The sequence below is a fragment of the Eublepharis macularius genome, chromosome 14 (assembly GCF_028583425.1).
Source record: "Eublepharis macularius isolate TG4126 chromosome 14, MPM_Emac_v1.0, whole genome shotgun sequence".
Classification (NCBI taxonomy): domain Eukaryota; kingdom Metazoa; phylum Chordata; class Lepidosauria; order Squamata; family Eublepharidae; genus Eublepharis; species Eublepharis macularius.
The window spans coordinates 47,929,082-47,954,096 of NC_072803.1; the positions used below are offsets into that span (position 1 = coordinate 47,929,082).

Here is a 25,015-nt window from a genome sequence, read left to right on the forward strand (position 1 = left end):
TCCCAAGTTCAGTAGCAGGAGTTCTGGGTTCTTATTAATTTGAAATTGTAAAATTTCACTCATTTCTCTTATTATTTCCCCCCAGTACTGCCTGGCTACCTCACACGACCACCACATATGATAGAGGGAGCCCTCATGCTTCTTACATTTCCAGCATTTATTAGAAGTATTCAAATTCCCTAGCGCAATCTTCTTTGGTGTCATGTACCAACGATAGATCATTTTATAAATGTTCTCTTTGATATTAATACATGTCGTTGTCTTCATTGTAGTTTTCCACAAGTATTCCCATGCCTCCATTGTTATTTCTTTATTAAAGTTTATAGCCCATTTCACCATTTGTGTTTTAACTATCTCATCCTCGGTATACCACTTCAACAGTACTTGGTATACCTTGGATATTCTTTTCTTATCTTCTTTAAGAAGGGTCTGCTCTAGTTCCGAATTCTCTATTCGTATACCTCCCTTTACAGAGTCCGAATTATATAAGTCTCTGATCTGTCTATACTGGAACCAATCGTAGTTAGGTGATAGTTCCTCTTGTGTCTTTATTCTAAGTTTGGATGCTTCAGTTTTAGTTATTTCTTTATACGTTAAACATTGTTGTTCATTATCAACAGCTCTCGGGTCTATCACCTCATATGGAACCACCCACAAAGGGGTTCCTTCTTGTAGATAAATTCTGTACTTCTTCCAGATTATGTATAGACTTCTCCGAACAAAGTGATGCAGGAACATCGAGTTGACCTTTACTTTGTCATGCCATAAATATGCGTGCCATCCAAATATTTTTTTATATCCCTCTAGGGCTAATAGTTTCTTGTTCTTTAATGTCATCCATTCTTTCAACCAAACTAGGCAGATTGCATCATGATAAAGTCTCAGATTGGGCAGTTGCATTCCGCCTCTTTCCTTTGCATCTTGTAAAACTTTCACTTTCACTCGAGGCTTCTTGCCTGCCCAAACAAAATCTGATATTTTCCTCTGCCATTTTTCAAATTGTTTGGAGTCTCTGATGATTGGTATTGTCTGTAGCAAAAACATTACTCTTGGTAACACATTCATCTTAACTGCTGCAATCCTACCCAACCATGACAAATTCAATCTATTCCATTTAATCAAGTCTCTTTCTATCTGAGTCCATAGTTTTTCATAATTGTTTTTGAATAGATCTATGTTCTTTGCAGTTAATTCGACTCCCAAATATTTCACTTTACTTGTTACTTCACAATCCGTTGTTTCCATTAACAATTGTTGTTTCTGCTTAGTCATATTTTTGCATAATATCTTTGACTTCTTTTTGTTAATGAAGAAACCTGCCAAGTCTCCAAACTCCTTGATCTTATCTATCACTCTTGGCATGTTCTCCAATGGGTCCTCTACAATTAACATTATGTCATCCGCAAATGCTCTGACCTTGTATGAATAGTCCTTTATTTTTATTCCACGAATTTCATCATCTTGACGTATTTGTATCATCAGAATCTCCAATACTAAAATGAACAACAATGGAGATAACGGGCAACCTTGTCTTGTTCCTTTACTTATCGTCAATTTCTTGGTCAATTCATCATTCACCACAATTGCTGCAGTCTGGTCTCTATAAATTTCCTTAATTGCTCTGATGAATCTTTCTCCCAATTGTAGCTTTTCCATAGTGGCAAACATAAAGTCCCAGTTTAAATTGTCAAACGCTTTTTCAGCGTCAACAAAGAAGAAACCAACCTCTTTGTCACAACGCTTGTCATAATATTCAATAGCATTGATCACTGTCCTTAAGTTGTCTCTTATTTGTCTGTCTGGCAAAAAGCCTGCTTGTTCCTCCTCTATGACTTCCGAGAGCCACCCCTTCAATCTCTCCGCCAATATCTTCGCAAAAATTTTGTAGTCATTGTTGAGTAGCGATATAGGTCTATAATTTTTCACATTAGTCAGGTCTTGGCCCTCTTTTGGGATCAATGATATATTCGCTTCACTCCAAGTTTCTGGAATCCTTTGATCCCTTAAAACCCCATTCATCACCTCTTTTAGGAATGGTGCCAGTTCATTAGCCATTGTCTTATAGAATTTAGCCGTAAGTCCATCTGGCCCTGGCGCCTTTCCTAGATTTGCAGATTGTATTGCCTTACTTATTTCCTCGTCAGTTACTTCACTATTCAACTTATTTCTCCAAGCTTCCGAGATTTCTGGAAGTTTGGTTTTCTCCAAATATGACGCTATTGATTCTTTGTTTACTTCTTTTTTATTATACAGCTTAGCGTAAAATTTATAAAAGGCTCTACTAATGGTAGCCTGCTCCAAATACGTTTTGTTATCTTCGCAAATTTTATCTATTATCTTCTTTTCCCTTTTCTTCTTCAATTGCCATGCCAGGTACTTCCCAGGTTTATTAGCACCCTCAAACGCTTTTTGATTCAGTCTTTTGAGATTCCACTCCAATTCTTTATTGCTCATTGCTGTTAGCTGTTCTTGAAGTATTTTAATTTCCTGGTATACCTTCTTTTTCCCTGGTCTCTTTTTTAGCTGTATTTCTTTGGCTTTTATTTTCTCCTCAATCTCTTGTCTTTTCTCCTCTTTCTTCTTTCTTGCTCTACCATTTAAGTCCATTAGTATGCCCCTTACAACCGCCTTGTAAGCATCCCAAACTTTATTGGTTGGTACTTCTTTATTCACGTTGTATTGTATAAAAAACTTTGTCTCTCTTCTCAGTATTTCCATATTCTCTCTTTCCTGTAACAAGTCCTCATTTATTCTCCATGCTTTCCTTTTTCTCTTTTTTCCAAATTTCCACATAATTGGGTTGTGATCTGAGCCTACCATAGGCATTATTTCTACCTCCTTAGTCCATAATGCTAAGTCTTTTGAGGCCCAGATCATATCAATTCTTGATAATGTAGAATGCCTTGCAGAATAAAAGGTAAACTGTCTGCTTTTAGGATATTCTCTCCTCCATACATCTTCAAGAGTCTCTTGTTGAATCAACTCAAAAAAAAGCTTTGGTAATAGTCCTCTTTTCTTTTGTGCCGTTGTAGTCTTTTTGTCTAGTTCCAAGTCTGTCACTCCATTGAAGTCTCCAGCAAGAATTATCTGGTCGTATGCAAGATCGTCTAAATGCTTCCTTAAATCCTCAAAGAAGCTTTCTTTTGCACCGTTAGGTGCATAAAGTCCGACTACCAACACTCTCTTTAAATTCCAAATACATTCCACTGCTACAAATCTAGCTTCCACATCTCTCATAACAAATTTTGGCTGTAGCTCCTCTTTTATGTACAACACCACTCCTCTTTTTTTCTTGTTGGAGGCCGCTACATATTCTTTGCCCAATTTTCCAGATTTTAAATATTTTACATCCTGCTTTCTGATATGGGTCTCTTGCAAACAAACAATGTCACATTTTTGTTTTAGTAGCCAGTGAAAAGTATTTTTCCTCTTATTCGGTGAGTTTAGTCCATTTACATTCCAAGATAATACTTTACACTCCATACTCATGATCTTGTTGGTAAGTCTTTTTCATTGTCCTTAATAAATCGCTCCATCTCTCGCTCAGATCTGATGCGTTTTTTGGCCCCTCCAAACTCAAAGGACACTCCTTCCGGTAACTCCCATCTGTACCTGATTTTCATGTCCTTCAAAATCTGAATTAGCACTTTATATTTTTTCCGGTCCAATAACACTGATCTGGGCAGTTCCTTCATTATAATAATCGTCTTGCCATCAATCTCCAATGGATCTTGAAACTGTTTTGTCACAATCCTCTCTTTCATATTTCGTGTTGTAAACTGCACAATCACATCTCTTGGTAGTTTCCTCTGGGTTGCTATTCTCGAATTCACACGGTATGCCACATCTAGGATAGCCACAACTTCCTCCTCCTCCTTCCCCAGGTACTCAGCCAACACCTCAGTCATCTGTTCTTGCGCTGACTTTCCTTCCACTTCTGGCAAGCCACGAAAACGTAGCTGCTTCTCCATATGTTTAGTTTCTGCAACTGACATTCTCCCCTTCACCAATCTCATCTCTGTTTGTTGCGTGTCTGCTAAATTCTCCATCGCGTCTTCTACTGTTTTAACTCTCTGCTGCGTTCCTTGTAATTCATTTCGTATTGTTTCCATACCTTTTTTCACTTCTGACAGCTCCGATTTTACTGTCTGTGTAACCTCTTTAACCTCTTTTATCAGCTCCAATTTCGTGTCCTTAAGTTCTTTAATCATATCTAAAAGTTTTTTGTCCAGGTTTTTATCCAGGTTTTCTATTGCCGATTGCCACTCTTTTTTTGACATCGTGGGGCTTGCTTTAGCTCGCTCCCATGAATCCGCTCTCTTCCTTAACTCCATGGCGTAAACTTTAACGTTTTTCTATTTTAAATGTCCCGGTCTTCTTATAGAAATTAAGTTTTAAAGAGTCCAAAATGTCGGGCGTCTTTTCTCTATGGTTTCTCTATGATTTTGTAATCCAAGATGGCCTACTTCCTCTTCCGCTGAAGCCGCGACATTTCCCCTTTCAAAAATGGCGATTCCCTACTTCCTGCCCTCCAGCAAGGGCCGCTTCTCTCCAGCCACTCTATTGTTATTACGCACTTCCTGTCTCCCGTCTTCCCACAGCAGATCTCGCGATGGTGTCTTTTTCTCACAGCTCCAAAGCCACAGGTATTCAAAACAATAGTCCCATTTCTTTAATAACTTCTTTAAACTTAGTCTCTTTTTAAATTCGATTCCTGCCGAGTCTTCCCCTCCTTTTCACTAGTCTGTTGCAGTTTAAAAATCTACTTTTTTTCCTCTCTGTTTTTATCAATCTGTCCCGTCTCAGAAGATAATGATCTTTACCTTCTCTTCACTTTTCTCGGGTTGTAATCGCTGTTTCGATTTTAAGTTCTCCTCTCAGCTTCTTCCCCCAATCGATGCTTGGGTATGTAGGTCTTATGCCAGCCGAATTGGCCCCAAAACTGCCGCAGAGATTATAGCCGACCCGTCGCAAGGTGGGACCTCAAGGATCGGGGGGAGACTCGTTGTGTAAAGCCCCCCCTCGTCCGAGATCTAGCTCACCCTAGGGTCTTGAGCGTTCTTTGCCTGCTCCCCGCCTGAGAGCAGTCGGCCGCGGGCTATTTTCACCCCGCCGGCCGGTTAAAACGGCAGTCCGGTCAGCTCCGCAAGTGGAGCTGCGTTAGACCTCCATGGATCCCAAACAGGAAGTCCGGTACATGGTCCTGTCTTTATGTGCATCTATGCAGCCTTGTCCTAAACTGGGTAGAGGGGGTTTCCTCATCGAGGTCTCTGGAATTTAAACTCAGTAGTAGTTTTAATATGCTTAGTTTCAGGTGAGTAGCTATGTTGTTCTGCAGGAGAACAGCAAGATACAGGTCCAGAAGCACCTTAAGGACCAACTAGATTTCTGGGGACTTCAAAATGTATCCAATGAAGGAGCTTTGACTCTCAAGAGCTCATACCCTGGAAATCTAGCTGATCTTTAAGGTTCTGCTGGATCTGAATCTTGCTGTTAATATACTTAGAATCAGTTTTCATGGCCTAACCTCATACACCCTGATTCTATGCATGTTAACTTGGAATACCCCATTACTTTCAGGGAGATAGCATTGTAGCTTTACTTGCTTGATAATAAATGTTTTGCTAGTGTAGGAAGCTTGTGCCTTAATGCAGGGCTTGTGCCTTAATGCAGATTTTTATGACAGCATTCATGACTTTGAGACAAAGCTTCAGCTTTGGGAAAAGCTATTTCAAGAAAATAATTTGGTACACTTGCCCACCATAAAATCTCTCTGTCTAGTGATCATATATATCTACAGAAAAGTACAGGAGAAAAATTCAGAACTCAAAAATGAATTCCTAGAAAGATTTTCTGCCTTCAGAAACCTATGCAGAGATTTTGGAATTTTCCATAATCCATTTTCTGTGGATGTCCATGAGGTTCCAGAAGAGCTCCAGATGGAAATAATTGATCTGCAGTGTGATGCTGTGCTCAAAGATAAGCTTTCTGAAGTTGGCATTAGCAAATTTTATCTATTTGGAGTTCGAATTACTCCCAGCATAAGACTTTTGCTTATAAATTCTGTTTGGTACAACATACATCTGTGAACAGCTTTCTATAATGAAATGCAATAAATCAAAAGTACATTCTCATCTTACAAAGACACACCTGAACAGCATACTTAAAATTGCTACAGCACAGACTTTAACCCCAGATTTTGATGCAACATTTCAGAGCAAGAGGTCTCATTTATCAAAGGCTGTTTAATAAAGGAAATACTGTAATAGTGCTAATGTTTTAAGCATGTTTATATTTTGAGTAAAAAATAATATTATTCCCTCCTTTCTCTCCTTTATAAAGTTTATATCTCTGGTTCGGAGTATTAAATTTTATAGTAAACATGGCTCTGCCTGACAAAGTAACATTTATGTCAGATCTGGCCCTCGTAACAAATGAGTTGAACAGCCCTGGTTTAGGGCTTCAAGAGACAACGGACAACCATCTGAATCGCGACAGAAAGTGAACAGGCAGCCAGCACAGCTCTTTCAACATTGACAAGATGCATTCCGGACAATCAGCAATCTTGTATTTTGTGTCAGTGGAAATTTATGAACAGTCTATTAGAATACTGGCCACAGATGGCTCTAGGATGGTACCAGCATAGTGTCTGTCTGATTACTTTGGACAAAAAGAAAAAAAATTAAGAGGCTCACTAAGATGCAATAAAACATCCTTACTTGCGTTTACTTCGTTTCTGGGCTGTCCTGCGTAGCTCTGCCACTTCATGCTTTAGCTCTTCTCTTTCACTCAAGAGGCCTTCAATGTCCTGGTACAGTTCTTCCCTGTCTTTATTATGGTCACAATGAGATGATCCTGGACATTCACCCTCCTGCCTCTGAGACTTTAACTGATCTAGAACACCTTTTAGTCTTGAAATTTCATTCTCCTGCAGCAGATAAACAGTACAATGAAAGGTGAGTGAATTTCATGTTTTTACATGGCATATGTATTTCCAAATTGTTCACCGCCCCGTTACAGCAAGCACAAAAACATCTGAAAAGAAGACACATGTAAAAACATATAGTGGCACACAGCACACACTCACTGGGGCTACGCTATTCTTTGTGTTTACTTATTTGCTTCATCTACAGATGTTACAACATACACTATATGGGCGTGCACTGGGAACAATACTACTTCTAGAAGTTGACAGATTGCTTTTATATATAAGAAGATAATTTCCATGTTTCCCAGCAACAGTAATACATAAAGAGCTCCAAAGAGAGAGAGTAAATCACTACCTAGGTTTAAGGTTGATTCTAAAATACTAAAAATATTCTCACATTTAATTTTTTCAGCCAAGAACATGCACTGCAAAGTTGCATGTACCAAATTAAAACAACGAAGACTTTGTGACACTTTAAAGACTAATTGTAGTGCAAGCTTTCCTGTGGTAGACCTACAAAAGCCCCTGCTACAATAAATGTTAGTCTCTCAAATACCACAAAGCTCTCTGTTCTGCTCCACCAGACTAACACGTATACCCCCCATAAGAATGTGCTAAGTTATGACCTTGTTCTCTTCCAGTCTGCAAAAAATACACTGGTTACTTCTTTGTTTGAAAAAGGGAAAGCATTCACAGGGGAAAGGGTTTATTTACAAAGCTAGACCCAGTTGTTGTTGATGTAATATAAACAATACATTCCTAGATTTAGACACAATCAGATTAATGTACGTGTATTTATAAAAGGTGCTACTCAAGTGTTTGCAATACTCTGTATAAATAATTTCAGCAATCTGTACCAAAGCCATGTATGGCTGACATCACTTTTTACATTTTACAAATGAGATAACTGAGGCTGGAAAAAAGAGCGGCTTGCCACGGGCATCTAGTCAGCTTACGCCAGATTTGAAATGAGGGACTTCCCAACTCTACTACACTACACTGCAGAATATGCATCTTGATTTCAAAGGCTGAACCCAGAAACTTACCAAATTATGGTGCTCAGGTATGTTGCAGTGAAGCACTCCAACAGGGACAAGAGGCACTGAACAGTTAGCAGGAAGAGGGCTGTAAACTAGCTGGGCTCCTGCTGGCGGTGATCCATACATGACTGTAGAGTGAGCAAGTTGTCCTCCATTGGCTGCTACAGGAGGAAGGCCATACACCACCACCCCTGGAGGCGCAGGAGCCCCATCTGGCAGCAGGGTATAAATAACAGAACCAGGAGGCGGTACAAAAGAAGAGGTCACTTCATCATCTTCGTGGTTTCCTGTTGTTTGGGATACCATGAATATAATCTGTTAGAACACCTTCTCAGACATAAAAACAAACACATCTTTTGAAGAAAATCATACATTGTGAAAATTTAAGCGTTCAGTTCTAAGCTAACTGTTCTAGAGAGTACAGCATTTTAAAAACTGATCTTATTATTGCTTTTTAAATTTAAGTGTGTCTGATTTTATTGTAATGATAGGCAGTGCTTTTGTGAACCACTTAAGACCATTTAGGCTGACCATAAAAATAAAATAAATTAGAAAAAAAATCTCTCTAGCAAAATATATAACCTGTGGAACTGCTTCTCAAGCAATGTAATCAAAGGCTGTCCACGAGGCGGACTTCCGGTTTGGGATTCATGGAGGTCTAACGCAGCTCCATTTGCGGAGCTGACCGGATTGCCGTTTCAACCGGCCGGAGGGGTGAAAATAACCCGCGGCCGACTGCTCTCAGGCGGGGAGCAGGCAAAGAACGCTCAAGACCCTAGGGTGAGCTAGATCTCGGACGAGGGGGGGCTCTACACAAGGAGTCTCCCCCCCGATCCTTGAGGTCCCACCTTGCGACGGGTCGGCTATAATCTCTGCGGCAATTTTGGGGCCAATTCGGCTGGCATAAGACCTACATACCCAAGCTTCGATCGGGGAGGGAAGTCGAGAGGAGAATTTAAGATCGAAACAGCGATTACAACCCGAGAAAGTTGAAGAGAAGGTAAAGATCGCTATCTCTTGAAACGGGACAGATTGACAAAAACAGAGAGGAAAGAAAGTAGTTTTTTAAACTGCAACAGACTAGTGAAAAGGAGGTGAAGACTCGGCAGGAGTTGTATTTTAAAAGAGACTAAGTTTAAAGAAGTTATTACAAAAATCGGACTATTGCTTTGAATACCTGTGGTTTTGGAGCTGTGGGAAAAAGACACCATCGCGAGACCTGCTGTGGGAAGACGGGAGACAGGAAGTGCGTAACAACAATAGAGTGGCTGGAGGGAAGCGGCCCTTGCCAAGGGACAGGAAGTGGGGAATCGCCATTTTTGAAAGTGGAAGGGTCGTGGCTTCAGCGGAAGAGGAAGTAGGCCATCTTGGATTATAATAACATAGAGAAACCATAGAGAAAAGACGCCCGACATTTTGGATATAAAAAATTAATTTTGGCAAAGATTGGGACATTTGAAAAAAAGGAAAACGTTTAATTATACGCCACGGAGCTGAGGAAGAGAGCAGATTCGTGGGAGTGAGCTAAAGCAAGCCCCACGATGTCGAAAAAAGAGTGGCAATCGGCAATAGAAAATTTGGACAAAAAACTTATAGACATGATGAAAGAACTTAAGGACACGAAATTGGAGCTTATTAAAGAGGTCAAAGAAGTTACACAGACAGTAAAGTCGGAGCTGTCAGAAGTGAAAAAAGGCGTGGAAACGATTAGCAGTGAATTACAAGGAACGAAACAGAGAGTCAAAACAGTAGAAGACGCGATGGAGAATTTAATAGAAACGCAACAAACAGAGATGAGATTGGTAAAGGGGAGGATGTCAGTTGCAGAAACTAAACACATGGAGAAGCAGCTTCGTTTTCGTGGTCTGCCAGAAGTTGAAGGGAAGTCAGCGCAAGAACAGATGACTGAGGTGTTGGCTGAATACCTGGGGAAGGAGGAGGAGGAAATTGTGGCTATCCTAGATGTGGCGTATCGTGTGAACTCGAGAATTGCAACCCAGAGGAAACTACCAAGGGATGTGATCGTGCAGTTTACAACTAGAAATATGAAAGAGAGGATTGTGACAAAACAATTTCAAGATCCATTGGAGATTGATGGCAAGACGATTATCATAATGAAGGAATTGCCCAGATCAGTGTTACTGGACAGGAAAAAATATAGAGTGTTAATTCAGACTTTGAAGGACATGAACATTAGGTACAGATGGGAGTTACCGGAAGGAGTGTCCTTTGAGTTTGGAGGGGCAAAAAAGCGTATCAGATCTGAGCGGGAGATGGAGAGATTTATTAAGGACAATGAAAAAGACTTACCAACAAAACCATGAATATGGAGTGTAAAGTATTATCTTGGAATGTAAATGGACTAAACTCACCGAATAAGAGAAAAAATATTTTTCATTGGCTACTAAAACAAAAATGTGATATTGTTTGTTTGCAGGAGACCCATATTAGAAAACAGGATGTAAAATATTTAAAATCTGGAAAATTGGGCAAAGAATTTGTAGCGGCTTCCAACAAGAAAAAAAGAGGAGTGGTGTTGTATATAAAAGAGGAGCTGCAGCCAAAATTTGTTATGAGAGATGTGGAAGCTAGATTTGTAGCAGTGGAATGTAATTGGAACTTAAAGAGAGTGTTGGTAGTCGGACTTTATGCACCTAACGGTGCAAAGGAAAGCTTCTTTGAGGACTTAAGGAAGCACTTAGACGATCTTGTATATGACCAGATAATTCTTGCTGGAGATTTCAATGGAGTGACAGATTTGGAACTAGACAAAAAGACTACAAAAGCACAAAAGAAAAGAGGACTATTGCCAAAGCTTTTTTTTGAGTTGATTCAACAAGAGACTCTCGAAGACGTATGGAGGAGAGAATATCCTAAAACCAGACAGTTTACTTTTTATTCTGCAAGGCATCTTACATTATCAAGAATTGATATGATCTGGGCCTCAAAGGACTTAGCGTTATGGACTAAGGAGGTAGAAATAATGCCGATGGTAGGCTCAGATCACAACCCAATTATGTGGAAATTTGGAAAAAGGAGAAAAAGGAAAGCCTGGAGAATAAATGAGGACTTGTTACAGGAAAGTGAGAATATGGAAACATTGAGAAGAGAGACTAAGTTTTTTATACAATACAACGTGAATAAAGAAGTACCAACCAGTAAAGTTTGGGACGCGTATAAGGCGGTTGTAAGGGGCATACTAATGGACTTAAATGGTAGAGCAAGGAAAAAGAAAGAGGAGAAAAGACAAGAGATTGAGGAGAAAATAAAGGCCAAAGAAGTACAGTTAAAAAAGAGACCAGGGAAAAAGAAAATACATCAGGAAATCAAAATTCTTCAAGAACAGTTAACAGCAATGAGTAATAAAGAATTGGAGTGGAACCTTAAAAGACTGAATCAAAAAGCTTTTGAGGGTGCTAATAAACCTGGGAAATATTTGGCATGGCAATTAAAGAAGAAAAGGGAAAAGAAAATAATAAATAAAATTTGTGAAGAAAACAAAACGTATTTGGAGCAGACTACCATTAGCAGAGCCTTTTATAAATTTTACGCTAAGCTGTATAATAAAAAAGAAGTAAACAAAGAATCAATAGCATCATATTTGGAGAAAACCAAACTTCCAGAGATCTCGGAAGCTTGGAGAAATAAGTTGAACAGTGAAGTAACTGACGAGGAAATAAATATGGCAATACAATCCGCAAATCTAGGAAAGGCGCCAGGGCCAGATGGACTTATGGCTAAATTTTATAAGACAATGGCCAACGAACTGGCACCATTCCTAAAAGAGGTGATGAACGGAGTTTTTAGGGATCAAAGAATTCCAGACACTTGGAGTGAAGCGAATATATCATTGATCCCAAAAGAGGGCCAAGATCTGACTAGCGTGAAAAATTACAGGCCTATATCATTACTTAACAATGATTATAAAATTTTTGCAAAGATATTGGCGGAGAGACTGAAGGGGTGGCTCTCGGAAGTTATAGAGGAAGAACAAGCAGGTTTTTTGCCGGACAGACAAATAAGAGACAATTTAAGGACAGTGATCAATGCTATTGAATACTATGACAAGCGTTGCGATAAAGAGGTTGGTTTCTTCTTTGTAGACGCTGAAAAAGCGTTTGACAATTTAAACTGGGATTTTTTGTTTGCCACTATGGAAAAGCTACAATTGGGAGAAAGATTCATCAGAGCAATTAAAGAAATATATAGGGACCAGACTGCAGCAATTGTAGTGAATGATGAACTGACCAAGAAATTGACGATTAGTAAAGGAACAAGACAAGGTTGCCCGTTATCTCCATTGTTGTTCATATTAGTATTGGAGATTCTGATGATACAAATACGACAAGACGAGGAAATACGAGGAATAAAAATAAAGGACTATTCATACAAGGTTAGAGCATTTGCAGATGACATAATGTTAATTGTAGAAGATCCATTGGAGAACATGCCAAAAGTGATAGATAAGATCAAGGAGTTTGGTGACTTGGCAGGTTTCTTCATTAATAAAAAGAAGTCAAAGATACTATGTAAAAACATGACTAAGCAGAAACAACAATTGTTAATGGAAACAACGGACTGTGAAGTAACTAGTAAGGTGAAATATTTGGGAGTTGAGCTGACTGCAAAAAATATAGATTTGTTCAAGAATAATTATGAAAAATTATGGACTCAGATAGAGAGAGACTTGATCAAATGGAATAGATTGAATTTGTCATGGTTGGGCAGGATTGCAGCAGTTAAGATGAATGTGTTACCAAGAGTAATGTTTTTGTTACAGACAATACCAATCATCAGAGACTCTAAACAATTTGAAAAATGGCAGAGGAAAATATCAGATTTTGTTTGGGCAGGCAAGAAGCCTCGAGTGAAAGTAAAAGTTCTACAAGATGCAAAGGAGAGAGGCGGAATGCAACTGCCCAATCTGAGACTTTACCATGATGCAATCTGCCTAGTTTGGCTAAAAGACTGGATGACATTAAAGAACAAGAAACTATTAGCCCTAGAGGGATATAAAAAAATTTTTGGATGGCACGCATACCTATGGCATGACAAAGTAAAGGTCAACTCGATGTTCCTGCATCATTTTGTAAGGAGAAGTCTATATACAATCTGGAAGAAGTACAGAACTTACCTACAAGAAGGAACCCCCTTGTGGGTGGTTCCATATGAGGTGATAGATCCGAGAGCTGTGGATAATGAACAACAATGTTTAACGTACAAAGAAATAACTAAGATTGAAGTATCTAAACTTAGAATAAAGACGCAAGAGGAACTATCACCTAACTATGATTGGTTCCAGTATAGACAGATTAGAGACTTATACAACTCGGACTTTGCAAAAGGGGGCATACGAACAGAGAACTCGGAACTAGAGCAGACCCTTCTTAAAGAAGACAAGAAAAGAATATCCAAGGTATACCAAGTACTGTTGAAATGGTATACTGAGGATGAGATAGTTAAAACACAGATGGTGAAATGGGCTATAAATTTCAATAAAGAAATAACAATGGAGGCATGGGAATACTTGTGGAAAACTACAATGAAGACAACGACATGCATTAATATTAAGGAGAACATTTTCAAAATGATCTATCGTTGGTACATGACACCAAAGAAGATTGCGCTAGGGAACTTGAATACTTCTAATAAATGCTGGAAATGTAAGAAACATGAGGGCTCCCTCTATCATATGTGGTGGTCGTGTGAGGTAGCTAGGCAGTTCTGGGGGGAAATAATAAGAGAAATGAGTGAAATTTTACAGTTTCAAATAAATAAGAACCCAGAACTCCTGCTGCTAAACTTGGGAATGGAGGGAATTCCAGCCCATCATAGGACGTTGATTTTTTATATGACTGCAGCAGCTAGACTTTTGTATGCGCAGAAATGGAAAGTACAAGAAGTGCCAACTATTGAAGATTGGATCTACAAATTGCTGTATATGGCTGAAATGGATAAGATGACAAGAAAACTGAGAGATCTGGACTCAGGGCAGTTTAACACAGACTGGGAGAAGCTGAAACAATATCTGGAGAAGAAATGGGAGGTGGGAGGAAAACTGTGGCAGTTTGAGAACTACTGAAGTATAATAAAAGTATAAAAGAGAGGGGTGACTTTACCGGGGGAGGAAGAGAAATGTGAATTTATAAGCAGTTAGATTAATTGATTGAGATATATATAGATATGTATAGGTTAACTGATAGAACATTGATAGAGAATAATTAATTATAAGGTTTAAACATGAGGATTGAGTAAATAACAATATTTTCTTTCTTTGATAAGATTTATATGCACCAAACTGAATGTACAGAAGAGTTAAATTGATTGATTATGCGAGGAGTTATATAGAATTACCATAAAAAGTTGAAATGAGTAATATATAGAGAACAAATCAAATTGTTTGATTTAAATGTGGGAAATTTTTATGGTTTATGATATATAGGTTTATATAGAAATATTCAAAACTGGAAAATGGGATAAATTGTTTATCTAAAGACGTATAGTTTGGGTGTATAATAAGTAAAGGAGTTAAAGATGTACTGCTTAATATAATGGAGAATGTATATCTGTTTTAGACAGAGGAATTTAATAGAAGTAGGGGAAAAGGGACAGAGGGTGGGAAAGCTGTTGGAAGTCAACAAAAGGGGGGGAAAGGGAGGGGGTTAGAAACGAAAAATTAGGGGAAAATTGACTGTAATGTAAAAATAAAAATGTTCTAACCCAATAAAAAATTTTTCAAAAAAAAAAAAAAAGGCTGTCCACGAGGCAAGATGTGGATAAGAAAATATCATTGCTGCATTCATGCTTTTAGTAAATTGGATGTACCCTGTTTTGTGTATGGCGCCTATCTAGTATCTGCATTATATTGTACTGATTTTAAATATGGGTTTTAGAAAACTGTTGATGATTTTAATGTTTTCTTGTTTTTAGCTGCCCTGAGCCCATTTGTGGGGAGGGCAGGGTATAAATGTGATATATAAATACAAATAAATATAGAAATGGGAGGAACCTGGAAGACACAGTTTGCACCAGTCTTCAAAGTTAGGATCAGCAAATGGGCCAGACATCCTAGAATGTCAATTCTATTGACATAAATGGGTCTTACTTCAAGTAAGCGAGCATATGTACCGGTAGCTGCATGTTTGTCTACTAGCCTAGCTGGCAACAGGTCTCCTGCTCTTTTAATAGCTACATGGTAGAGAGAAGTTCTAAAAGAGTTGTTTCTCCCTTTGCTGTGCTAGAGAAACTGCCTTTGTCATGCAGCTCCTAAAGATTGAACAAGTTTGGTGAGGATCAAGCTGACCTACCTCCATGAGAATGAGATTCTGGCAGGCCGCTTCCAAGTGGTGTATATGCCCAGCAGACTCTGGCAGCAGGAGAAACAGAAGCCTCCTTCGTGTTTTGCTTACCCTCCCCATGCCTCTTTCTGACTGGGGTGGACATAGGACACTGCAGGCCAACTCCAGAATCTTTGGTACTCTGAGAGGCAGGAGTGGATGCCTTAAAAAAATTGAAACATGGAAGTTGACAAACCTTCCATGCACCAGGTCTCAAGTCAGTAAGCTCCATGATGTAATTTAACGCAAGTCCCTCTTGTTCTTTGCTTCCAAGGTGAATTCGTGCAGTTCGTCATCAAGGAGCAAAGGCCTTGCAGATGCAGGAAAATTTAAACTATTCTGATACATTTGGCCAGCAGAAGAAGCATGTTTCTTTTCATATGTGGAAGCCACAATCTGGGACCATGTGGTTTATGGGTCCCTTCAGTCAGCTGTGCCCAAGTTAACTTTATCTCTAAGCTAAACACTATGTTGATCTGGTACCCAGTACAGTACTGTGTTGCCCAAAAGCATATATGCTGCTTCATAAACATGTACGAGTTCTTAATTAACAAATCCTGGAACAACTATCCATGAATGAATAAAGTATAGCAAAAAGCATACATTAATAGAAGCATATCAGACTTGATGGTTGTTGTGGGTTTTCCGGGCTGTATTGCCGTGGTCTTGGCGTAGTTCCTGACGTTTCGCCAGCAGCTGTGGCTGGCATCTTCAGAGGTGTAGCACCAAAAGACAGTGTCACAGACACTGTGACACTGAGAGATCTCTGTCTTTTGGTGCTACACCTCTGAAGATGCCAGCCACACCTGCTGGCGAAACGTCAGGAACTACAATGCCAAGACCACGGCAATACAGCCCGGAAAACCCACAACAACCATCGTTCTCCGGCCGTGAAAGCCTTTGACAATACATCATATCAGACTTGTTAATGTAAGTAGCCTGATTTGAGATTTAACAGTCAATTTCCTTCTGGCGGTTGGCTTCAATTAATCCCTGAAGATTTGTAACATATAGCATAAAGCTACTGACTTGCATAAGAGATCTGGTACTCTGTAAAAACCAAAATATTTTTTCTTGCAAAGCAAGGTAGTATGTATTATGTATTGGACCCTACTAGCTTTTTTTTTGTTTTCATCTACTTATGTCTCACAATCCCCAGTACAGTCTTTAGGTGGAGGGAGTCAGAAGAGGTCCTTCTTCCCTCTGCAGAAAGTTGGAAGTATCCAACCTTATATAGTACATAGCTATGCATTAAGGCATCACAAGAGCTGATTAATATGTGTAACAATGACATCATTATATAAAAGTTGCCATCATAGGCAAGTGAGACAAATGTATGAATTATTCTCCAATAACTCAGAAATGAAAATGCTCCACACACTCCTGCATATACCCCTCACTCAGTATTTTGGTTCTGGGTGTCTGTTTGCCCTGTATCTCCATGTCTGGAATCCAGGTTGGGGGAAAAGCAGCTCAGGAAGGGAGCTGCAGGCAGAAAACAACAGATGGGGAACAGTTAGCTAACCCACCTCCTACAGAATTAGTAGATGCCCCTGAATCTGCTTTTCAAAATTCACCTAAGCATTTCTAAAGGAAAGTTCCCCATATTTTATTCCTCCCCATCAAATCATACTTGCGATGATGATGGCATACAACACAGAAGTCCCTTTTGTTTCCGTGGATCTACTACACTGGCAAGGGTGTCATTCTGGTCAGAGATGGTACACTTGAGCGCTTCAATTTCATCCAATATGTTGTTAATTTCTTCCTTGTTGCCTGCAGAAGAAATGTTTGATTTAGGTTCATTACCTATACTTGGGTACAGATTTGCCTGGATCTAAGGCCTGCCTGAGCAAACTGAAAGGAGGATCCACTCCTGCAGCAGCCCCCTACCGATTTCCCATATTGATCCTTAGAGTCCTCCAACTGTCAAGAACAGATTTTCAGGGGACACAGAGGCTGCAGCTGGAGGAGAAGGCAGGCAAGCCTTCATGCAGGCTTGACTCTATTTTCAGTTCTGTGGATCCCACACAATAGAAAACTTTGTAGAGCATTAAAAGAACTCCCTGAGCAGGTCTTGTCCAACCATCAAGTTCTTGCCTGAATACAAAGGCTTTGAATGAAAGACTGATGGAGCTGAGATATAAGATAATAATAATAACAACATTTAATTTATATACTGCCCTTCAGGACAACTTAACGCCACACTCAGAATGGTTTACGAAGTGTGTTATTATTATACTCAAGACAATCATTCTATGAGGTGGGTGGGACAGAGAGGTCCAAGATCACCCAGCTGGCTTCAGTCAGAGTGGGGAATCAAACCTGGTTCTCAGATTAGGGTCCTGCCACTCTTAACCACTACACTCTAGTAGCATGATTTAGTTATGGATTAGTTCTAGTCATAAATAGGTGCATTTTATTATTTATTTTATTATCTGCATTATGTATAGTCTGCTTTACTCATTGAGACTCAAGGTGGTTTATACAGTTTAAGTCAAAACAATCAACGGCTGAGACATCAATAAATAATACACTAGGGTAAGGACCACCTACTGAGTTCATGGAAGTAATGGGATTTGAACCACCCGAGTGCCAATTTGCATCCTGACCACTTAACCACTATGCTACAGCATAAGGACATGTAGATTGCCAGCCTAAGCAGAATTACACCCTAGCATTGACTTCAATAGACTTAGAAGGGTACAACTCTGCTTAGGATGGTTCTGTGACAAACAATAAACAAAATATAACAATAAACATAATAGAGATTATCTATTTTTGGTCTATGTGACATTTCAACACTTAAAAACTTTGGAAGTGTAAAGAAGAAAATCTTAATCATAATTTCCATCATAAAGGAAATAACAGGGTTAACATACCTGTAACTTATGTTCATCGAGTTCTTCTGTGCTGACACACATGGGACTGCGCAGGCGCAGGCCAGCCGCCGGAGAATTTTCTAGAGCTTCCATGGCTCCGAAGGGGCGGTTTGTCGCGCGCCTCAGCGACCGTTTTCCCGCCCAAACGGTCACGTGATCCTCCAGCGACCAACGGCCCCTTCCCTCAGTTCTCCCTTGCCGCCGCTTGACCAACACACCTTAGCCATAACACCTTAAAAACACCAATTTCCGTTACAGCCATCACATTATTGTGCATTGGAGTTCACAGCGGGGCAGGAGGGAGGGTTGTGTGTCAGCACAGAAGAACTCGATGAACATAAGTTACAGGTATGTTAACCCTGTTTTCATCTTCGTTCTTCTGTGCCTCCACACATGGGAGTGTACCAAGCTTCACACAGTAAGGAAGGCGGGGGTGAAGTCCAACACAATTTTATTAAGCAAACAAGAACAACAATAAATAGATATGCATATATACATCTATGTAAAGATACTGTGTAAGGACACATAAATACCCAATATTTACATATATACACACCCCCAGGTACATATATACACACTTTCACTCAAGGGTACCCAACAGGTACGCCAAGAAAGTCATACCAAAACTCCCTCAGGAAAAGAGGGAGTGTAAGACAGCCTTGGCCACAGATACATCCTGCTCCGCATTGACATCAACGGCGTAATGCCTGACAAAGGTGTCTGCAGAGGACCATGTGGCTGCTTTACAAATGTTAACCAGGGGCACCCCCCTGAGGAGTGCCGAAGAGGATGCTTGGGACCGCGTGGAGTGGGCCCTGACATGAAGCGGGCAAGCCACCCCTGCCAGGGAATAGGCCTTGCTAATGGCCGTCACAATCCACCTAGACAGGGTCTGTGAGGAAGCCCTGTTACCCTTGTCCTTGGCCCCAAAACACACAAACAGGTGAGGACTGGAGCGGAATCCCTTCGTCCTATCCAGGTAATAGGCTAGGGCCCTCTTCAAGTCTAGGGTATGGAGGGCCTTTTCCCCCTTAGAGGAGGGTTGAGGAAAGAATGCAGGCAGTGAGATATCCTGCGAGAGGTGGAAGGCGGACACCACCTTGGGCAGGAACCCGAGGCAGGGACGCAGGACCACCTTGTTGGGATGAAACACAAGAAAGGGAGGGTCAGACCGCAGTGCAGACAGCTCACTGACCCTCCTGGCCGATGTGACGGCCACCAAGAATGCTACCTTGTAGGATAGCATGTCCAAGGGGCATGTAGCCATAGGTTCAAATGGAGGCAACATGAGACGTGAGAGCACCAAGGACAGCGACCACTGAGGCACTGGCGCCGACACAGGTGGGTAAAGATTGTACATGCCCTTAAGGAACTGGCGGGATTGTGGGTGAGAAAACACCGTAGCACCCTCAACACGGGTGTGAGCAGCTGATATCGCTGCCAGGTGGACCTTGAGGGAGGACACCTTCAAACCCAGGCCACGCAAGTGGCACAAATAGTCGAACACAACCCCCAAGGGACTGCTGTCAGGCACCACCCCTCTGGCAAGTGCCCAGAGCTCAAACCTGCGCCACTTGGCCGCATAAGCGCGCCTAGTGGATGGCCGACGAGCATTCAGGAGGACCCTCTGTACCTCGTCAGTAAAGCCTATCGGGGAGGAACGATCCGCCAAGCCGTTAGGTGCAGCTTCCTGGGATCGTGGTGGACCAGGCTCCCGTTTAGGAGAAGGTCTTGCCGAGGGGGCAGACTCACATACGTCCGTTGGGACATCTGCAGGAGCTTCGGGAACCAAACCTGCCGTGGCCAGAAGGGGGCCACTAGGATGCAGTCCGTCCCGTCCTCCTCTATCTTGCACAGGACCCTGGGAATCAAGGGGAACGGAGGAAACATGTAGTGCAAGCCCTGCGTCCACGTAAACTGGAAGGCATCCCCAATAGAGAGGGGGTCGCTCCCTGCCCTGGAACAGAACGTGTGGGCCTTGGTGGTCGCCGCAGTGGCGAACACGTCTATCACTGGATGACCCCACATCTGGAAGATCGGCCCAACGCACTCTACGTTCAGTTCCCACTCGTGGTCCAGTAAAGGGACCCTGCTGAGGGCATCTGCCCGGGCATTGTCCGACCCAGCCACGTGTATAGCACGGAGCGACACGCCGTTCTTGATAGCCCACTGCCAAGTGAGTGTGGCTTCCCGGCACAGGGCCATAGACACTGTGCCCCCCTGCTGATTCACGTAGTACATGGCAGTCGTGTTGTCCGTCTGCACCAACACCTGACGATTTCTCAGCAGTGCTGTAAGAGACACAAGTGCGAAACGAATGGCCCTTAGTTCAAGCACATTGATATGGAGGGTCTTTTCCCTGTCAGACCAGACATCCTGCACAGACACATCACCACAGTAAGCCCCCCATCCCAACAGAGAGGCATCAGTGGTAACCGTGATGTCATGGTGTTGATACCCAAAAGGGGTCCCCTTAAACAAGTTGTCATCAGACAGCCACCAGTCCAAGGAGGAGAGGACGACCCTTGGGATAGAGAATTTGAGGGACGGAGGGTGCAGCAGAGCATCGTACCTCCGCACAAACCAGTTCTGGAGAGGGCGCATACGCAGCCTAGCGAAAGGCACCACAGAGGTGGCCGCTGCCATATGCCCTAGTAGGCACTGGATAGTGCGCACAGACTGGAATCGGTTCCTTTTAAACATGGACACTAGACCCCTTAGGGACCGAGCCCTCTCCAAGGGGAGCAGGGCCTTACCCTCCACAGAGTCTAACAGTGCACCAATGTAGGACACCTTGCAGTTGGGCACCAGTTTGGATTTCTCCAAGTTCACCAGGAGCCCCAGGCGTTGGCAAGTGCTAAGTACCAAGCCAATGTCCTGCACCAGCCTAGACTCCGATTCAGCCACGATGAGCCAGTCATCGAGGTACGGAAAGATGGTACAGCCTTCCTCCCGTAGGAAGGAAACCACAGGGGCCACACATTTCGTGAACACTCGTGGGGCAGTGGACAGGCCAAAGGGGAGCACCTTATACCGGAAAACCCTTTGCCGGTAAACAAAGCTCAGGTACTTCCTGTGCTCCTTCCGTATGCCCACGTGAAAGTATGCGTCTTTTAAGTCAAGAACCGCAAACCAATCCCCCTGTTTCAGCAAGGCGATCACAGCCGCCAACGTAACCATTTTGAATTTGGTCACCTTGAGGAAGGCATTAAGGCCCCTCAGATCTAAAATGGGACGTAAGCCCCCATCCTTCTTAGGGACCAGGAAGAACCTAGAGAAGAAACCCTTTACAGAGTCCTCATAGGGCAATTCTTCCACAGCACCCTTGGCCAAGAGCGACACGATCTCCGCATCCAGCTCGGCCATAGTGTTATTGACAGCTGTCAGGGGTGAACTGCATCTAGGCAGCTCAACAAACTCCAGCCCGTACCCCAGTTCAACAATAGTTAAGACCCATGAGTCAGATGTTATTGACTCCCACTCAGAGAGGAGTGGACTAAGTCTGTCCGAAAAGTTCGGGGATACGGCTGGCGCGACCCGTCAGTACTGCCTCCCGGCGCCCTGCTGGTCTTTCTGCTGGGCCGGTTGCTGTGCCTGACGAGGCTTGAAGGGCCGACGCCTCCTCTGCTGTTGTGCGGGAGGGTAAGGCCGCTGCTGGTAGGCAGGATACTGTTGGTAGCCCGGCCGCTGCTGTTGGTATCTGCCCTGGTAGTGGTAAGGGCCGGACCGGGGAGCGTACCGTGACCTGGAGGAGGGCTTGTCCGCTGGAGCCAGACCCAAGGACCGCGCCGTCTGCCTGTCCTCTTTTTTCTTTTTCAGGGTCTCGTCGGTCGATTTGGAGAACAGCGAGTCCCCTTCAAAGGGCATGCTCTCCACCCTGGAACGCACCTCCTGGGACAGGGCTGTAGACCGCAACCAGGAGTGGCGCCTGAGGACCACCGCCGACGCCATCCCCCTAGCCGCAGTGTCAGCAGCGTGGCTCCCAGCGTTCATTTGCTGTTTAGACAGCCGGACAGCCTCTGTTTGCAGCAGGGACACCACAGCCTTCTGCTCAGGAGGGAGGTCCCGGGTATAGGATGCCAACTTCTCCCAGAGGTACAGCTGGTACCCTGCCATGATGGTCTGGTAGTTGGCAATCCTCAGACCCAGTGAAGCAACGATGTATTGGCGCCTGCCCATGGCATCAAGCTTCTTGCCCTCTTTATCGGCAGGCACCGAGGAGTGACCCGATCGTCGGGGGTTGAATTCCTCTGTGACCAAGGAGGAAGGTGGAGGGTGTTTCACCAACGCCGGCCAGGTGCCCTGCTTGATCTTGTAAAGCTGCTCGATGCGCTTGGATGTTGGAGGTTGATCACAGGGCACCTGCCACACCTTCTCCACAATCTCCTCAATACCCTCGAGCATGGGAAAGCCAACGTACGCCGGATTATCCCCATAGATACGTTTGAGGAGCTTGTCCTTGGTCTGGGGAACAGCCGAAGAGATGTCCATCTCGAGAGCCTTGGCCATCCTTGCCATCTGGTCGGCGTAGATGCGGAGGTCCTCGAATGGCGAGTCCGCAGATGGCACTAGCTCCTCAGCTGGCGATGGTTCGGACCAGGACTCCGACTGGTAGCCGCCAAAGCTCTCCCCATCCTCCTCATCGGAACCGAGCTGGGATTCCGGAACCTGGAGCGGAGGGGGAGCCCACGCCGACCTCGATGTCGAAGGCCTCGGTTCCGACACGGAGAAGCCCGCAGGTGCCCCCTCCCATTGGCAACGGTATGGCGAGGGGAGGTAGGAAGCCTGCCGATGCCGGGACGCAGTGGACCGGACTGATCGGACACTGTCCCCGGAACCATGCCGCTCACGACCGACCAGAGGTGGAGACGGACGGACAGGCGACGGACGGCTCCGACGAGGAGATGGGCTCGGTTCCAGCCTCGGCGACCGAAGGGCAAGCGATGGTCGGCTCCGACGGTGCGGGCTCGGCTCCGGCCCCGATGAGAATTCCGCGGGCACCGTCTCGAAGGCCATCGGATCCGGCACCTGCACGGAGATGTCTTCTGGCTCCGGGGAGCCCAGGTGAGGGGAAGGCGTGTGAGGAAGCACGATGACCTCCTCCTGAGGAGCGGGACGCGGCGACCGATGATGCTTGGTCTTCTTCTTCTTCTTCGCTGGTTCCGAAGAAGACCTCGGAACCGACGCGCTCCTCGCCTTCGAAGGGGACCTCGGCTTCGACCTCTTAGGCTTCATCGGAACCGATCCGGACGTCGGTTCCGACCGGGGACTCGGTACCAGGATCCTCGGTTCCGACGTAGGTCTCGGATCCGACCTGGTAGATGACGCGCTACGGGGCGGCCGCACCGGTCCCTGCGCTGGAGAGGCCGCTCTCGACGCCGAGGTACTCGGGGGACGCGGTTTCGACCCCGACCTCGCGGAGGCCACTGAGCCAGCTCTGGAATGCCGTTCGGCAGAGGGGCTTGGGCCGGCCTTGGAGGAGGGCAACGGAGCGCCTCCGGACATGACCTTCTGCCACAGGGAGGAGTTCAGTCGGGCCTTGCGCTCCTGCCGGGCCTTGCTGGTGAAGCCCTGGCAAATCTTACAGGCCGTCACATTATGGGTCTCCCCCAAACAGAACAGGCACAGTTCATGGCCATCGGTCTTGGCCATTTTCGTGTGGCATTGGAGACAATGCTTGAAGAGAGCCTTTGAGGCCATCTTCAGGGGCACGCGAAAGGAAGGTCAAAAACAGTCCGAGTCAAATTACCGAGTCCACAACAAAGTCCAAAACGAGATCCGAAGAATAGTCGAGGTCACGAAGTCCGAAGTCAAAAGCCAAGCAATCAGTCAGAATAAAGCACGAAGCACAAAAAAGCACAGAGCAACGAAGCTCACGTTCTCTCCAAGCGGCGGCAAGAAGAGAACTGAGGGAAGGGGCCGTTGGTCGCTGGAGGATCACGTGACCGTTTGGGCGGGAAAACGGTCGCTGAGGCGCGCGACAAACGGCCCCTTCGGAGCCATGGAAGCTCTAGAAAATTCTCCGGCGGCTGGCCTGCGCCTGCGCAGTCCCATGTGTGGAGGCACAGAAGAACGAAGATGAATAAGTCGTTTTGCATCAAAACTTAATGGAAAAAACAATGATGACCTCCAAGACAACTCAGACACCAGCAAAAATAGACCAACATCTGTTTTAGGTTCTCTATTTAGGTTTCAGTGGGTGAGAGTGAAAATCTGTAAGAACCCATATGGTCACTGCTAATTCACTGCAATAATTGTATGACTATGACAAACGCCCAAGCCCAGATGGTGGAAAAGATGTTCCACTCCCTCTTTCTTTTGTATTTGAGTAATTCTTGAATTATGAATCTTGGATGCAAAAAAATATGGAATTGATTCCTCAGAGTTTGAAATTGTAAGCAGCTCTAATAGTCCAGAATAGCCTGATCTTGTTCAAAGCCAGGAAGCTAAGCAGGGGCAGTGCTTGGATGAGAAAACACCACGCAATACAGGGGCTGCTACACTGAAGAAGGCAATGGCAAACCATCACAAGTCATCTCTTGCCTTGAAATTACATGAGGTGGAACTTCATAAGGTCACTACGAATCAGTAGCAACTTGATGGTACATTTTATCTTTAAGCAGCCCTGAGACCTGAACACAAACATAGAAACAGACCGTAGAACAGCCTCTTAGGGAGGCCCATCAATCCCCTTATGTTATGGAATGTGGCCAGAGTCACTTCCAGTGATATGACTGATTTGAATGGATCCTCACTTTGAAATCAATGTTTTGTTAGTTATTTTTATTAAGTTTTAATAATTTTATAGTATCACTTTAATGTGCCTTA

The 25,015-nt window shown here is 43.6% G+C and overlaps 1 protein-coding gene across 2 annotated transcripts in view; it reads right to left on the reverse strand.

Annotated features, from left to right (window-relative positions):
* CNTRL (centriolin) overlaps positions 1 to 25,015 on the reverse strand; it is a 92,698-nt gene that overhangs the window by 22,124 nt on the left and 45,559 nt on the right. For both annotated transcript variants that reach the window (XM_054997646.1, XM_054997647.1), the window contains 4 exons: positions 16,939 to 17,081; positions 15,276 to 15,468; positions 7,975 to 8,255; positions 6,720 to 6,928 (listed from right to left, as the gene is read on the reverse strand). In XM_054997646.1, the coding sequence (XP_054853621.1) occupies positions 6,720 to 6,928; positions 7,975 to 8,255; positions 15,276 to 15,468; positions 16,939 to 17,081 (826 nt within the window). The remainder of the gene's footprint in view (positions 1 to 6,719; positions 6,929 to 7,974; positions 8,256 to 15,275; positions 15,469 to 16,938; positions 17,082 to 25,015) is intronic.